At 40.4% G+C, this 16,987-nt stretch overlaps 2 protein-coding genes across 6 annotated transcripts in view; one reads left to right on the top strand and one right to left on the bottom strand.

The window, feature by feature from the left end:
• Positions 1-15,508, bottom strand: part of CNTRL (centriolin) — an 83,545-nt gene extending 68,037 nt beyond the window's left edge. For 3 of the 5 annotated variants that reach the window (XM_078436539.2, XM_078436543.2, XM_078436542.2), the window contains exons 1-4: positions 15,398-15,508; positions 8,265-8,512; positions 4,632-4,762; positions 863-993 (exon numbers count right to left, since the gene is read on the bottom strand). In XM_078436539.2, the coding sequence (XP_078292665.2) occupies positions 863-993; positions 4,632-4,762; positions 8,265-8,481 (479 nt within the window). In that variant the 5' untranslated portion in view covers positions 8,482-8,512; positions 15,398-15,508. Of the gene's footprint in view, positions 1-862; positions 994-4,631; positions 4,763-8,264; positions 8,513-12,824; positions 12,937-15,397 lie in introns of all 5 variants that reach the window. The other 2 variants (XM_078436540.2, XM_078436541.2) reach the window with 2 other exon arrangements.
• Positions 14,454-16,987, top strand: part of LOC132663000 (complement C5-like) — a 58,512-nt gene continuing 55,978 nt past the window's right edge. Inside the window, exons 1-2 of the mRNA XM_078436177.2 lie at positions 14,454-14,465; positions 15,025-15,754. Of these exons, the coding sequence (XP_078292303.2) occupies positions 14,454-14,465; positions 15,025-15,754 (742 nt within the window). The remainder of the gene's footprint in view (positions 14,466-15,024; positions 15,755-16,987) is intronic.

Here is a 16,987-nt window from a genome sequence, read left to right as displayed (position 1 = left end):
AATCAATAAAGCATCACCCACACTGAGGAATTTTCACTGATGAAACATTTTCCCAACTGAATTGTCAAATTAATTTCTTGGTAAGTTTTCTATATGGGCAAATATTTCCAAGCTTTTATATCTTCATTTTCACTTTATTGGAATTGCTTTCATTACGATCAATTATTTTTTATATAAACCTTATGTTAAGGATTTAACTCATTAATCAGGTTTTTCCCCCATTCCATTTTTGCTGTATTAGAGCCTCTGCCACTGTTAGTTGTTTTATTTTGTTGGCCACTGTATCTACCAAGTCTAAGGCAGGGCGAAGTATATAAAGATTTTCAAGATTTGACAATTGCATCCTTTAGTTTATAACAGGTTTTCTATGTGTATTTTTTTGCCACTGCCAGTTTTATTATGTTTCTTTCTCACAGTAATATATACTATGAAATGGAAACATGACTGAGAGTGTATTTCTTAGAGCAATAAACAAAAAACTTCAGGATAAACACATAGGATCAAAACACATTGGAATATCTTTAGGATCAAAATGATAGGGTTAAAACACTGCTTCCTGTCAACTTTCTTAATGTAATAAGGCAGTGGATCAAAGACTCTACCTGTGAAAACTTCCTGTCAAAAACAGAATTAAGATAAAACTTGGTACTCATGTATCTCCTTGGATAACGCTAGAAAGATATTATTCTGCACTTTAGTAATGCCAAAACACAAAAGCAGTTATATGTGAAGCACTAGGCTAGCAATGAATGAGGATCCAGGTGTCTATTTCAAAGGACTCTTTCAATTCAGTAATGTGAGTGGCATTAATCTCTCTAACAAAGACAACCCTGCAATGCTACCTAAGGAAGTATTTACTTACCAGATTTTGTTATATGATAAGTTGAGTTCACGTAATTTTACCAGCTTGTCCATCTTCTCAATCTTCCCTATTACATTATAGCTGAGATTCAGTACTTCAAGTTTAACACATTTTTCCAAATTTTCGATATACTAATTGGAAACAAATGAATACTTTAGACAACAGATTCTTTGACATAAAGTACACCGTGTATGTATGTGCATCAGGGGCTGTTTTGATCAGTCACCAGAAAATAATAAACCCTTACTGCTCTCCTGGACAATCCCTTGGTACGGGATTCCTTTGACCAGGAATAGCAGCTCTCCCCAAACTTTCCTTGCCCTTCGACAGACAACACTTCCTATGTACTGAGACACTCAAGACTGTCCACCAAGAATTCCACCTCAACTTTTCTGTCCCTCTCCCTCTTCTCCTTCTTTCCTCAAAGTACACTCTTTGAGGTACGTACACTCTTGCATCATCTCATCTACCCCCCTCCCCCCACCCCATGCTCTTGCATCTTCAATCTCTATCTCTCCTGGATCAAATTTAAAAAGTCACTATTCAGAGGCACCAGGGTGGCTTGGTCAGTTGAGCGTCCAACTCTTGATTTTGGCTCAGGTCGTGATCTCAAGGTTCATGGGGTCGAGCCCCCCATCAGGCTCTGCATGGACAGCTTGGAGCCTGCTTGGGATTCTCTCTGTCCCTCTCTCTCTCTCTCTCTGCCCTCCCCCTACCCCCGGCTCCCTATCTCTCTCAAAATAAATAAACTTTTTTGAAAAGTCACTATTCAAAAGACAGCTATTATGCAGTTACTACATACCAGATACAGCACCAGGCAATGGATACCAATGAACTAGACCATCCCCCCTGCTGCAGGAGCCTTTTTTTGGCAGGCTCAGTCTCCTCTGTATAAAGCAAATCACCTCACGCTGAACCTGTTTTCCTATCAAGCTATCATTTTATCTCCTTTATTTGTGACCACGTCCTCACAAGAGTTGTGTACATTTGTTCATTCTGCTTTCCGTTTACTCTTACTCTATTGGTAAGGTACTATATCTTCTGCCTTTACTAGGTAATCAAATAGTTCTAAGACTGCCATTCATTCATCCATTCTACACATATTTCTCAAACATGGATTATGTGCCAGGAACTGTTCTAGGTACTGGAAATACAGTGCTGAATAAGGAAACCAAAGTCCTTGTTTTCATTCACGGAGAAAGCCAGTAAAGAAATAAACAACATTTTCAGACGTTGAAGCATATTCACAAGAAAAGAAAGATAATGTGACATGACAGCATGCAAGGAATCCAGAGGGCAGATCTGTCTGCTGTGTTCACTGTGATAGCATAAATGCCTGGCACATAATGGGCACTGAATAAATACTCGGTGACTGAAAGAATGAGGAGTCACTGAGAAGGGAGTTAATTGCAACTGGGTGGCACACAGAGGATGTACACTCAGCTGAGACCTAAATAACAAAAAGCCAGCTGTGTGAACAGGCAGAGTAAAAAAGAAAAAATACAAAGGCCCTAAAAGAATGAACTTGGTTGGTTTGAGAAACAGAAGGACTTTTTAACCACCAGATCCAAATGACGTCTTCTAAGCTTTAGTCCTATTTAATGATTCCATGACATTTTTTATCATCCGTTTGTGCTTGATATTCTCCCTCCACTGGCCTCTCTCCATCATACTCTTAGATCTTCTGTTCTCATAGCCCCTTCAGCCTCTCCTCTGTGTGCTTTCTCTGATTCCCCTTCACTATTTCTCCTCTTAATGCTAGGCATTCTTCTAGGAAGCTCTATGTTCCCAGAGATCAGAAACCGAGCTTATTTACCTGTGTATGGTGTTCCTATAGCCTAACATAATGCCTGGCATATAATAAGCATACAGTAAATATTTACCACTTTGGTGTCATTTTTGCAACTTGTAAACTCTAGAATGTCTCCTTTTTCCTTTTTTAAAAAATTTTATTTATTTATTTTGAAAGGGGATAGGGACAGAGAGTGGGAGAGAGAATCTGCACTGTCAGTGCAGAGCCCTACATGGGGCTTGATCCCACGACCATGAGATCATGACCTGAGCCAAAATCAAGAGTCGGATTGAGCCACCAGCTGAGCCACCCAGGTGCCCTCTCCTGTTTCCTTTTTAATTACATAAGTAATACATAAATATATTCTAATGAAAATTTCAAACGAAACGTAAGAAGCTCTCTTCATCACGTCCCCAGGCCCATGTAAAAGATCAAACTGATCAAAGGTAGCCATTGTTGAAATACATCTGTACCTTTCAATTCATTTACATCCATACATACACATATATAAAAACAGAATTTTTAGATCTTACTATACAAGATGTTTTAGAACTTGCTTTTTTTCCCTATTAAATACACTGGACATTTTCTCATGTTAATACATAGAGTTCTAACTCAATTTTTTAAAAAACTTGGTAGTATTTCATGGTATACTGTATCACAATTCATTTAAAACCAATCCCCTATTGACATTTGGTTATTTCCAAATTTTCTATTTTAAATAATGCTTAATAAACATGCCTATATACTTTTGGATAAATGTATATGTAAATCGAGTACAACAGACATTGAGGAGTAGAATTGCTGGGTTAGTAAGTATAAATTCAGTAAATATAAACTCAATTTCTGGATCAAATAAGTACATTTGACATTTGGATAAATGCTACCAGTCTTTATAAAATGCAGCACCAATCTGTATGTCCCACTAAGACCATATGATAATATGCACTTCCCACACCTTTCTGAACATGAAATAATCCTTTTGATTCTTGTCCATTAGACACACAAGATGGAAAATGGTACCAAACTCTTATTTTATTTCATATTTATTTGATGTTAAGTTGAATACATTTTCATGTCAGTATTAGTCATTTATAATACTTTTGCGAATGCCTTGTTCATACCCTTTGCACATTTTCCATTGAGTTGTCTCTCTTACCAAATTGTAGAAGCTCTTTACATTATATGGGTATTGTTACAGATGTTGAAAACAGTCCCTGCCAGTTTGTTGCTTTTAACTTTTTAAAAGGTACCTTTCATTAAACACTTTTTAATCTTTACACAAGCTAAGTCTGTCAATATTTTTCTACGGGGCATTAAGGCTGGTGTTTGCTTAAAGGGCTTTCCCGACTCTTCTAAAATATATTCTCCTATATTCTTTCCTAATACTGTTACGGTATTTCTGTGGGTTGGTTTTGCTTTGGTCTCCTTAAGATATTCAACCTTCTGGAATTAATTTTTGTGACTATTGTAGTAGGCATCTAAGTTTATATATTTTCCAGTTCAAAAATTTAAGTCATCTTTTACAATGTGTTCATATTGGATAGTTTATGAATAAACCAGTAAACACTCTAGAGCAGGGATCAACAAGCTTTTTTGGAAAAAGCCACGTAATGAATATTTTTGGCTTTGTGGGCCTTATAAAAAACAGCCACAGACAATATTCATGATAAATGAGTGTGGCTGTGTTCCAATAAAATTTTATTTACAAAAATAGGCAGCAGGCCCGATTTGGCCTTACAAGCTGTAGTTTGCCAATCACTTCTCTAGAGAGAATCCAATAATGTATAGAATAGTAACAGCTTATGAATGTGAAAATGTCATAGTTCTGACAGAACTTTCACTGGAAACAATACAATATCTGCTACAAATTAGCAAGAGATGTTACTGTAAATCTAATATAATCTTTTAATTTTTAGTTTTAAAACACAGGAAAATTAAAAACAATGTCCATATTTAGAAATGCTGATAACTTACCCTAAATTTCTTGCCACCATCTTTAGCAAGTGAAAGGTTCAGAGATTTTACCAAGGCCAAATTGTCCTGTTTAGTAAGTTTTTTAACAAGGGCCTCTGTAATATATCGGACTCCTGCATGTGAATCAGCTTCTGCAATTAGAGAAACAGATCATCATCAGTAGATGACATACATTTTCTGAAAAACATATTAGTTTGATGTTATATAACAAAAAAAAAATTGTTTTAAGCCATGCAAATATTAAAACAGCTGGTTAGTGCTAATTGCAATGTTTAAATGTTACTCTATATAGCATTATATAATAACAATTATATAGCATCTATAATAATGTCACTAAATATTAACCATGTATCACACTGTGCTAAGTGCTTTACACTTAGAAAATTTGATTTGTAGGACAAATTTTTGAAATAGAAATTACTATATCTATTTATTTTTAAAAAATTATAACAGTTTGCTCAAGATCTTGTAACTAGTGATGTGCAAATCCAGGCTTGAATGCAGGCAGATGAATCTAAAACATACACTTGAAAAAAAAATTTAACGTTTATTCATTTTTTTGAGAGACAAGAGAGAGTGGGGGAGGGGAAGAGAGAGAGACAGAGACAAAATCCAAAGCAGGCTCCAGGCTCTGAGCTGTCAGCACAGAGCCCAACAAGGGGCTTAAACTCAGGAACCGTGAGATCATGACCTGAGTCGAAGTCAACTGCTCAACCAACTGAGCCACCCAGGCACCCCTAAAACTTACACTTTTAATAATTATGCAGCACTGAAGTTTCCAGCAATATTTTGATGTTAGCTTTTTTTTTTTTAAATAAACTGGCACTAACCTGGGTTTGTTTTTTAAATTCCAACGTAAAGTTCAAAAACACTGGAATTCTTTCTATATATATTTATATATACATACATGTGTACATATGTATAATTATTGTCTACGTAATTTATTGTGTGTGTGTGTATGTGTGTGTGTATATATATATATATATATATATATACACATACATAATTTATTGTCAAACTGGTTTCCATACAACACCCAGTGCTCATCCCAACAGGTGCCCTCCTCAATGCCCATCACCCACTTTCCCCTCTCCCCTACCTGCCATCAACCCTCAGTTTGTTCTCAGTATTTGAGAGTCTCTTATGGTTTGCCTCCTTCCCTCTCTATAACTTTTTTTCCCCCTTCCCCTCCCCCATGGTCTTCTGTTAAGTTTCTCAGGATCCACATAGGAGTGAAAACATACGGTATCGGTCTTTCTCTGCCTGACTTATTTCACTTAGCATCACACTCTCCAGTTCCATCCACGTTGCTACAAAAGGCCATATTTCATTCTTTCTCATTGCCAAGTAGTATTCCATTGTATATAAACCACAATTTCTTTATCCATTCATCAGTTGATGGACATTTAGGCTCTTCCCATAATTTGGCCACTGTTGAAAGCGCTGCTATAAACACTGGGGTACAAGCGCTCCTATGTATCAACACTCCTGTATCCCTTGGGTAAATTCCTAGCAGTGCTATTGCTGGGTCATAAGGTAGATCTATTTTCATTTTTTTGAGGAACCTCCACACTGTTTTCCAGAGCAGCTGTACCAGTATGCATTCCCACCAACAGTGCAAGAGGGTTCCCGTTTCTCCACATCCTCTCCAGCATCTATAGTCTCCTGATTTGTTCATTTTAGCCACTCTGACTGGCATGAGGTGATATCTGAGTGTGGTTTTGATTTGTATTTCCCTGATGAGGAGCAACGTTGAGCATCTTTTCATGTGCCTGTTGGCCATCTGGATGTCTTCTTTAGAGAAGTGTCTATTCATGTTTTCTGCCCATTTCTTCACTGGATTATTTGTTTTTCGGGTGTGGAGTTTGGTGAGTTCTTTATAGATTTTGGATTCTAGCCCTTTATCCCATATGTCATTTGCAAATAACTTTTCCCATTCGGTCAGTTGCCTTTTAGTTTTGTTGATTGTTTCCTTTTCAGTGCAGAAGCTTTTTATCTTGATGAGGTCCCAATAGGTCATTTTTGCTTTTAATTCCCTTGCCTTTGGAGATGTGTTGAGTAAGAAATTGCTGTGGCTGAGGTCAGATAGGTTCTTTTCCTGCTTTCTCTAGGGTTTTGATGGTTTCCTGTCTCACATTCAGGCCCTTCATCCATTTTGAGTTTATTTTTGTGAATGGTGTAAGAAAGTGGTCTAGTTTCATCTTTCTGCATGTTGCTGTCCAGTTCTCCCAGCACCATTTGTTAAAGAGACTGTCTTTTTTCCATTGGATATTCTTCCCTGGTTTGTCAAAGATTAGTTGGCCATACATTTGTGGGTCCAATTCTGGAGTCTCTATTCTATTCCATTGGTCTGTGAGGAACACTGGAATTCTTAAAAATCTTTTCTTAAATGGTGAGAAACTCAAATTTGTTGGTCTTATAAATAGAGAATAACACCACATATTTTATAAAGCACTAACGTGATGGATTGCATACCCTGTCCTAAGCCTGCATATTGCTATCAAAGTTTATTAAAGCCATCTTACATTTTACAAAAGCAGCTGTAAAAAGAAAATTCTTTATGAGTCAGAAAAAATTAATGCTGGGTTCCCGATTCAGGCTGTGTGACAAAGATTTCCTATGACTGTTTATAATAAGTTAATATTACGTTTATTCTGGTTCCAAATAAAATGATTTTCCTTTACTTTGGAAAGAAACTAATATTCTAAAATATTAATCAAATTAGAGTCACCAATGCACCAACTGGCAGCAAGGGCATAGTCTAAACTCAATTGCTGATCTGATAAGGTTTATTAATAAAAACCGATCAAATAGATAGCTATGACTTCATGACTTAACATAGTTTTCATTCACATTTAGTCACATTAAATCGTTTCTTTGAAAAAAAGAATCTGAAAACAGATTCCCACACTAACAGACTGTCTTTAAGAAAGAAATAAAAACAAAACCTTGGTGGAATATTTACATGTCCCTTACAGGAAAATCAGTCCGTTCACAGACAGGCACTCTGTCAATAAGCAGACTGGAATAGTGCAAGGGTGGATAACATTTCTGCACTGAATTAAGGCACTCCACTCTGAAGTGAACACATACGCTTTTCCTCTAACCAAAGATGATGGTAAATTTGGCAGATGAGCACTAAGGCACTCTCCCACCACAGGAAATAAAGCTTCCTCTTTCTGGAAACTCCCTTCTCCTTTGCCCTCAGCTTTCAGACAGCTTCACCCTCACCCAGAAGACTTCATCCTCCACTGTCCTTAGACACTTTCCGTCGGCATAAACAATAGGTCATGTTAGTACCACGATACGTATTTCACTTGGACCAAAAAGGTACGTTCAGTATTTTCCATCTCTACTCAAGAGTATGTGTTCAAATTCTTAAATTTTTTTTTTTTAAGTGTTTATTATTTCTTTTTGAGACAGAGACAGAGCGTGAGCAGGGGAGGGGCAGAGAGAGAGACACACACACAGAACCCAAAACAGGTTCCAGACTCTGAGCTGTCAGCACAGAGCCCGACACGGGGCTCACACCCACAAACTGCGAGATCATGACCTGAGCCAAAGTTGGACGCTTAACCGATTGAGCCACCCAGGTGCCCCTGTGTTCAAATTCTTAAGATTAAAAAGCATTACCTTTATGGTCTTGGTAGTCCAGAAGCATAGTGTTTTCATCTGTGATCTCACCTTGCTCATGCCACTGTCCTCCAAAATGAAAAGGCAGAGTCTCAGATCCACTTAAAGGTGAAAGTGACCTAGATCTCATATTGGACGTGAGGGATGGTGAACTAGGAGAACGAGGTGATGGGGGCATCTTTGCTCTGGAAAATTTTTGCTGAGAACCTTTCTTCATGACAAGAATAAAGCCAGGTGTCCATCAAAACCTGTAAGAGTTTTCAGTATATTTAATAAGGTTAATTTTTTAGAGTTCTCAAAACTATTAATTTCTAGCATTTTTTAAGTAAGTTCTGTGCCCTAAGTGGGGCTCAAACTCACAACCCCAAGTTCAAGACTCATAGGCTCTAATGACTGAGCCAGCCAGGCACGCCCCTCTTTCTAGTGTTTTTAAGGTGACAACATTAGAAACTCAGAGGCTATAGATGCCAGGATCCATACTATTCCAGGCAGATGGAAGCGGACACTGCTTCAGACACTGCTGATCACCTGGCCAAAGGAAAAGCAGACTTTCAGAGGGTCTTGTATTGACGCATGCTCCACCCAGAAGTTTTACCTGTCATTTCTGTTCTCTATTGGGCCAAACTAGTCACAACACCCTCATACCCACAAAGGTCCTAGAATGCAAGAAGGTAGAAATATCTGGCAACCAGCAGTATTTCATACTGATGAGTACTCTCTCCTCCTGATAACGTTTCTTCTTTCGCTTCTGGGACACCACATTCTCCTGGTATCCTCCTGCATCTGTGGCCACTCCTTGGCTTCCTTTGCTGGTTCACACTCTAGTCAATCCTCAAATGTCAGAGCTCCTCAAGTCTCTTTTACTCTCTCTAATCTCACTTTAGACAATCTAATGCACACCCATGGCTCCCAGTGTCACCTCTATACTGATGTTTTTATATTTATTCCAACCTCTCTCTTGAGGTCCAGACTCCTATTCCCAACTGTCTCCTTGATATCTCATTGCCTTAGTAACTCAACATGTCCAAACTGAATTTATCATTTCCCCCATTCCTCCATTTTCCTCCCATATAGAACAATGCACAAAACATAAGTGTACAGCTCCATGAATTTTTATACACTGAATACAACCAGTATCCAGATCAAGAAACAGAATATTACCAGAACCCCAGAAGCCTCCTCATGCCCCCTTCTAATCATTCACCCCCACACCTGGGGAATCACTATCCTGATTTCCAATGCCAGAGGTTTTTTAAACTATTTTTTTAAAAGATTTTGATTTTTGAGTAATCCCTAGACCCAACCTGGGGCTTGAACTCACAACCCGAAGATCAAGAGTTGCACACTCTACCAACTGAGCCAGCCAGGTGCCCCAGAAACTATTTTTGAGCTGTATGTAAATAAAATCATAGAATATCTTTCATATCTGCCTTCTTTGTTAAACATTATGCTTCAGATATTCATTCACATTTGTCTCATTCTATTTGAAAAACATCTGATCACTTCAAACTCGCATGGCTTCTATTGCTTGTCCAAAATCAATTTTGTTGAAGTTCAGATCTTCCAGAAGGAAAGGAAGCATTTATTGATGAAAGGGACCTTAGTCAAATCCCTTTACTTTTCATAAAAGGAAATTAAGGCCCAGAACAGTAAATGACCTGGTCAAACACAATGCTAGCTGTAGTAACCATGAGAATCAGTTCTCCTCTCAAACTAATTTGTAACACAAATAACATAATTAACCTAGTAGAATGTAAGTTCCACGAAAGTAGGGATACTGTTCACTGATTTATTCCAGGCCTAGGACAGAGCTTAGCAGAAAGCAGATAAGTAATATTTACCTAATGAATTCTTCATGAAGAACTTGGAACTGACAAAATGATATTTAGTACCTCAGCAAAGGATATCTTCTTGAGCAATATTAGTCCTCAACCTCGACTCCTACTATGCAAGGTTAGGTTTATGCAAAAAAGATTGTCATGATACACAATTGCTCTTAGAAGTGTAATCATTCTAAAAACATTGCAAAAATTATAAGTTTGACAAACTTTTAGGCAAAAAAAATCTTATAAAATGGACAGGTCCTGAGCAAGGGTGCATTAACAATGATCCTATTTTTATTCAACATCCATAATCTCTCCTACTCTCCCCTCTTAAAATATTAAGGCAAAACACAAATTAATTTTTAGAAAAGTAGTTTTCAATTCAAAGATTTGGGGCAGCTCAAACGTTAATGCTATATAAATTGGTATTAGAAAGATATTATAATGGTTTGATGTGTGAAAACCTTCACAAGTATATGGGTATTATTATATAGGCTGGGATTATGAAGAAATTTATTTGTTAAATGGTTGGAACATACACAATATAGGTAAAAGAGAGCTGCCATTAATATAGTCAATCAATTAACCAACAATTGGCAGATGTAACACCTTTCAATGACTACATAGTCATTCTAGGAATGCTGATCTTACGCAAAAACATTTCTAGAATTCTTTTTTGGGTCCTGCTTTCAGAATTAATTTATACATCTCACAAGAAAATCAGACCCATTACTTCAGCTACAACTTTTTCCTTTCCCAGTTTGATCATTAACTTTACCAAGTGTCAAATACTGTGATAAGCTCTTACATGTATCATCACAGTAGAAAGAATAAATACAACAATTCCACGAAATAGCTGTTATTATCCCCCCCCATAAAGATTAAAAGGTTAAGTAATTTGTTCAAAGTCCCAGAACTAATTGGTTAAGCCAAGGCTTGAATCCTGATCTGATTCCAAAGCCCGTGTCTTCATTACTGCATCATATTGGTGAGTTTTCTGGAGTCCAGATCATGTTTGATTTGCTCTCTAGAGCCTAGCATGGTGCCTCACACAAAATAGACCAGAAAAAATGCCACTAAAGGACCTTGATCAATGAATAACATGTAATGTAAGAACAATTCCTGGAGGAAAAACAGAAAATTTAATACAACAGCATCACTGAACTTATTTATGATCTAGCTTCTTAAGGTGACTAGTTTGAAGAGAGAGAAAAAAAAAAAAAACTGTTACATTTGTTTTTAAAAAGGGATTATTTTGGGGTGCCTGGGTGGCTCAGTCTGTTGAGCGTCCGACTTCGGCTCAGATCATGATCTCACGGTTCGATCTCCTGAGTTCGAGTCCCACATAGGGCTCTGTGCTAACAGTGCAGAGCCTGGAGCCTGTTTCAGATTCTGGGTCTCCCCCTCTCTCTGCCCCCTCCCTCTCTCTTTCAAAAATAAATAAACATGAAAAAAAAATTTTTAAGTGATTATTTCACAATTATATATTACAATATGGCAACTTCCTTATATCATTAGTCTGGCTCACTTTAAACTACAAACTTCTATGTGCCTTTACTTTCTCTTTCACTTTTTTTAATGTTTATTTATTTTTGAGACAGAGAGAGAGCATGAGCAGGGGAGGGGCAGAGAGAGAGCGAGGCGGAGGACCCGAAGCAGGCTCTCAGCTGACAGCAGACAGCCCGATGTGAGGCTTGAACTCTCACACCATGAATGAGATCATGACCTGAGCTAAAGTCAGACGCTTAACCCACTGGGCCACCTGGGCACCCCTTTCTTTCATTTTTTCATGTTAAACTATCCATATGGTTCAGAAAAGCCTCCTCCAAGTCACATAACAGCTCGTTATGCCAGTGACAAGGCTTTTGGTCCTAATTTCACAAGTGTGGCAAAAAACTTGTGTTACTATCACACTACTCTGCCATGGAAACCAGTCTCTTAGGAATACTATTGGTTCTGTAATAAGCTGAAATGGCTTCTCTTCTTAAATAAGATTAGTAGGTTCAAACTTGAGGACAGCTAAGAGGCATGTGCTTTAAAAATAAAATTATAAAAACTAATTAACTAATTAGTTAAAAATTGTATTTATTCCTGAATTAAAATGTACTTTTCATAAGGGCAAGAGATTAAAAAAATAAAAGAGGGGAGGAACAGGGAGGGCCCAGTTGTCACTTCTATGTATCTTTCTCTATCCTATAACATGATAGAAAATTACATAATTAGAATAATAGTGTGTGCCACATGCTACAGAGATATGCTTTATAGATTTTTGAGTTTCGTGGCTAAAAAAAAGCACATCTTAGGGGCACCTGGGTGGCTCAGTCAGTTGCGTGTCCGACTTCAGCTCAGGTCATGATCCTGGGGTTAGTGGGTTCAAGCCCCACATCAGGCTTGCTGCTGTCAGTCTATCAGCACAAAGCCTGCTTTGGATCTTCTGTCCCCCTCTCTCTGCCCCTCCCCCACTTGTGCTCTCTCAAAAATAAATAGTTAAAAAAAAAAAAAGCACATCTTATATTTCTATGCAATGCAATTATTTTGTATCCCACATCTTAGTCTTCTCTCTAAATTCTTAAAATATTGAACTGAACCATCCTGAATTCTCCTCATAACATCCTAAGGACTAAGACCTCCTGGGCCTCACTAGACTATCATGAAGTCCTCTGCTACCTCTCGCGATCAGAAAAACTCTGATCAGAAAAACTTTTACTCATTTATAGTTTAAAAAAAAATATCTTACAATGGATTTGGGAAATCTAGGTCAACTCCTTTCTTTTATGAATTGTAACGTGGCTCCAAAGTCACAATGCATTCTCAGGTCCCCTCTCTGGGTCGCCATAGCTCCTGTAAGACTTGGACATTCGAACAACAGATACGTATTACAATCTCATAAAACAGCTAACTCAGTAATAGTGAACTAGTCTGTGCTTGAGAGCAGCTGGCATTATTTCAGAGACTAGCACCTGGACATAGTAAATTGTCAATTACAATTTTAAGGGAGGGATGGGGATGCTGTTTGACCCCAGATGTAGTTTGCAATCCCATAAAGACCAAGCCAGAGAAATAAGACACTTAGAGGCAGGGCTAGAATGTGTGAAGGGGCAGGACAAAGAGAAAGCAAAACAAGTCCAGAGCTGGAGACATATTTCGAAGGCCCAGAAGGAGGTCTGCAGCAGCAAGAGAAAGTTATTGGAATGATGTGATTATCAGAATCAAATGACAGGTCAGAAAACACCATCCATCTTGTCACCCCCTTGCCCTGATACACAGCTTAGTAAAGACCATACCTCCCCCTCTACTCAGCCTTTCCTCGCACTTCTAACTTTCCGTCTTCTTTGATCTTCTCCAAATGAGACAGACTTCCATTCTCCCCCGAAACCCTCCCTCTTTCTTCCCAGCCCACCTCAATATGCAAACATTGATCCCCATTTCTTGACCTCCACATCCCTCTCCATCCTGTAGCCCTCGAATCACATCTCCGCACTTTCCCTACAATTCTACTTCATCCCATGCACATTGACCCACTTAAATACTCTAACTTTCTCTGGCCCTTTCAAATATGCTGATTCCCACTCCTCTCCAAAGGCAATCCTCCACTCCTGTGCTTGTCAGCCTCTGCCTCCCTCCCATACTTCATCCCATTCTCATTGCCGAGTTTCCCCACAAACACCGTCCCAATTCCCAAACGCTGTATTAGCCTCCTTTCCTCTGCAGTGCTTTCCAGCATCCTATCTCAACGCTTCTATATCCATCTTGGCTCCCCAAATTACTCATCTCAGCAAATACCCTGACATCCTAATCTCTATTATTATACTCTGACTTCAAATTATTCTCCCCCAACAAGATAGCCAAACCTCTACCCATTCCTCTCCATCCCAATGTGATTGTTTGGATACTGGCCGTTCCCTTCCAACACCCTGACCTCCATGTCCTTTTTCACCCTATTAACATCCCGGGTTCTCCTCTCCTCTCTCTCTCCAGTCTACTCAGGTCTCCTAAAACACAAGCTGCCCATCTCTTCCCATTAATTAATTTATTCAGTAACTCAGTTTTATTGAGTGACTTTTATGCACTAAGAACTGTGAGGCTCAAAAAATAATGCTGAGAAGGCAGGGTTTCTACACTCAAGATGCACAAAAGGATTACATCTCCCTATTATATACAGTCCCTGCACCAAGTAGTCTCCTTTAGAACATCTCACAATTACAATTAAATGATCATTTGTGCCACAACTTGATTATTGCTTGTTTCCAAGCTACAAGACAGCAGAGATTCTGTCTATTGTTGTATGCACAATAAATATTTGTTGAATGAAAAGAGCACAGTGCTAAGGACTTTTAAAGACATTAGCAAATTTAAATTCTCACAGATGGTGTATAAGGTGAGAATTATTCATCTCATTTACAAGTGGCAGTATGTCATTGAGAATTAAGAGCTTGAATTCTGGAACTAAACAGCGGGAGTTCAAATCCTGCTTCTCCATTTACTGTGTGACATTAGGCAAATTACTTAACCTCTCTGGTCCGCAGTTTCTTCAACTTTAAAATGAAGACGGTCACTTCATACAGGTTATTTTAAATTCTCAATTAGTTAATACATGCGAAGGGCTTAGGGCTGAATTTGACACATACTGTACACTCTAAGGTAATTAGCAGTTATTTTTACAAATGAGAAAACATGCTCAGGAAGATTAAGGTACATGCCCAAAGTCACAGAGCGGGTTAAGTAACACAAGTTGGTAGAACCAAGACTTGAACCCAAGTTTTGACATCAGGATTCACCCATACTTTAACCATTATACAACAAAATATTTGTTTTTCCTTTCAACATTTCTTCCCAATACCCTAACTTTCATCATTCTCCACGTACTGTATTCTGTCGGATACCAGGACACTCGTAAGGACACCTAAACCGTCCTTTATCCCTGCCATTCCCCGCAGACACTTGGCACACCCCTGCCTCTCCCTCCTCCTCCTCCTCCTCCTCCGGGTGGCAGGACCCCCATCCTTCTCGGAGCCGCACCCAACGTCCACACCTCCCCGCAGTCTGGTTCTCCATTCCCAACCGCCCCCCACCCCCATGCCCACCTTCTCACTTCTCATCCAAACCTCCCTCCTTCATCCTCCTCCCCACGCCCGTTCCGGCCCTCCCCTCCTTCTCATCCAATCCCAATTTCCAGGCACACGCCCCCGCCCCCGGATCCGTCCCGAGCCGTCCCACCCCACGCTCGCTCCAGGCCTTCCCGCCTTCGTCGCCAGCCCCCACCGCTCCGCCCGATGCCGGAGAACGGCCTCGACCCGGCCTGGCACTCACCGCGGAGGAGCCGATCCGAGCGGGCCCGCGGGACGAGGCGGGGCGGGAGACGCGCAGGTTGTTCCCTTCAGGCGTCCAGCGAGGCGGCGGCCATTTTGTTGTGTTGTGCCGGTTGCCCAGGGGCCGCGCGCGCGGTGTGGGCGGGGCCTGCCGCGGCCACGCCTCTTCTGGAGCCGTTGAGTGGGCGGGGCACGGCTTCCCGCCGCCTTTGCCGCCCCGAGCCGTGGCGCCCTTGGCTGCCTGTGCACGCGGGTCCCGTGGGAGGCGAGCTTTCCTGCTGCAGTCGCCGACTAGCCCATCTCCCTTCCCTGGGGCGAAGCCGCAGCTGCCTCACGCCAGACCTCGGACACGCTGCTGGTGGGCTGAGCCGGAGGCCGATCTGAGAGGCCGACTTAACGCAGTCGCCGCGCAACCGCCCTTTCGGTGCTGGCCGCAGCTTCTCCTGGCGCGGCCTATTTCTGAGGCGAGGGCTCTCCTTCAGGGACCAGTCAGGGAGCGAGACGGGCCCGGGAAACCGGGCAGCGAACGGTCTCGTGCGCTGTGCAGAATATTCCTCCGGTTGGGGACCGAGAAGCAAAAGCAAGCAGCCTCTGAAGAGACGTGGGTTAGGGCTTTCCCGAAATTGCTACGTTTCAGCACATGCATTCAGCATTCATTTAAGTAGAATTTGGCGGATATTGTGAATTTGGAAACATTCTCAAGAACACCTTCCTCCCCCTCCCCCCAGCCTCCCACTCCCCTGCTCGTACCTCGAACCGTGTCACCAACAGAGGCTGCACCGTCTCCAGAAATCTCCAGAGCAGTCACTACCTCTCTTTTACCGTAATCTTCGAATCTTGTTTGCGCAAAAGACCAACATCCCGGCATAATCTTTAACTTCGTTATGACCTCCTCCCCCCTCCCCCCCCCCCCATCCCTAGTTCTTAGGCATTTGCTCACAGATTCTTCCTTCCTCAGAGTTCATGGTCCATCTTTGTAATACTTTTAGAAATTTCCCCCATCTGTGTCTCGGTTTCCTCCTCCACGAAATGGGATAATCACACCTACTTCCTACAGTTTTCCTGAAAATTACACAAGTTAATGCCCGTGAAAGAACTTAGAAAAGTGCCTGTCCCACAGTAAGTTCTCAGTATGTTTTAGTTATTTTATTATCAGGCAAAGGTTTCCCGGAAGAGGTGAGCCTGAAAGAGGAGAAGAATTTAGTCAAGGTGTGGGAGAGTGGGGGAAGAATTTGCTTGGCAAAGGGGAACAGCTTGTGCAAACCCCAGGAGGAGGGAAAAAATAGCTTGAAAATCAGCTGATTGTTAAGTAGGTCATTATATTTAATGCAAAAATCTGGAATGAAAAAGCTAAAAATAAAAAAAAGAAGAAGAAGAAGAAGGTGGAAGAGGAGCCATATTCTAAGCCACACCGGGCCCTTCTTGTTTTTCAAGTCAGGTGGATTCACTTCAATAAGAAATTCAGGTGACTTCCAACAGGGGGCACTATTGCCTTCACATTTTCATGAATGATGCTTCCCCACCTGTCTCCCGCTATTTATGCAACACAGAAGGAAGCCCTTGGAGTTGTTGAAAAGGTGAAATTCCTGGA

This window comes from Panthera onca, chromosome D4, assembly GCF_046562875.1.
Source record: "Panthera onca isolate mPanOnc1 chromosome D4, mPanOnc1 haplotype 2, whole genome shotgun sequence".
Classification (NCBI taxonomy): Eukaryota; Metazoa; Chordata; class Mammalia; order Carnivora; family Felidae; genus Panthera; species Panthera onca.
Note: the sequence above shows the minus strand (reverse complement) of the source record. Positions and strands in the feature narration are given on the sequence as shown.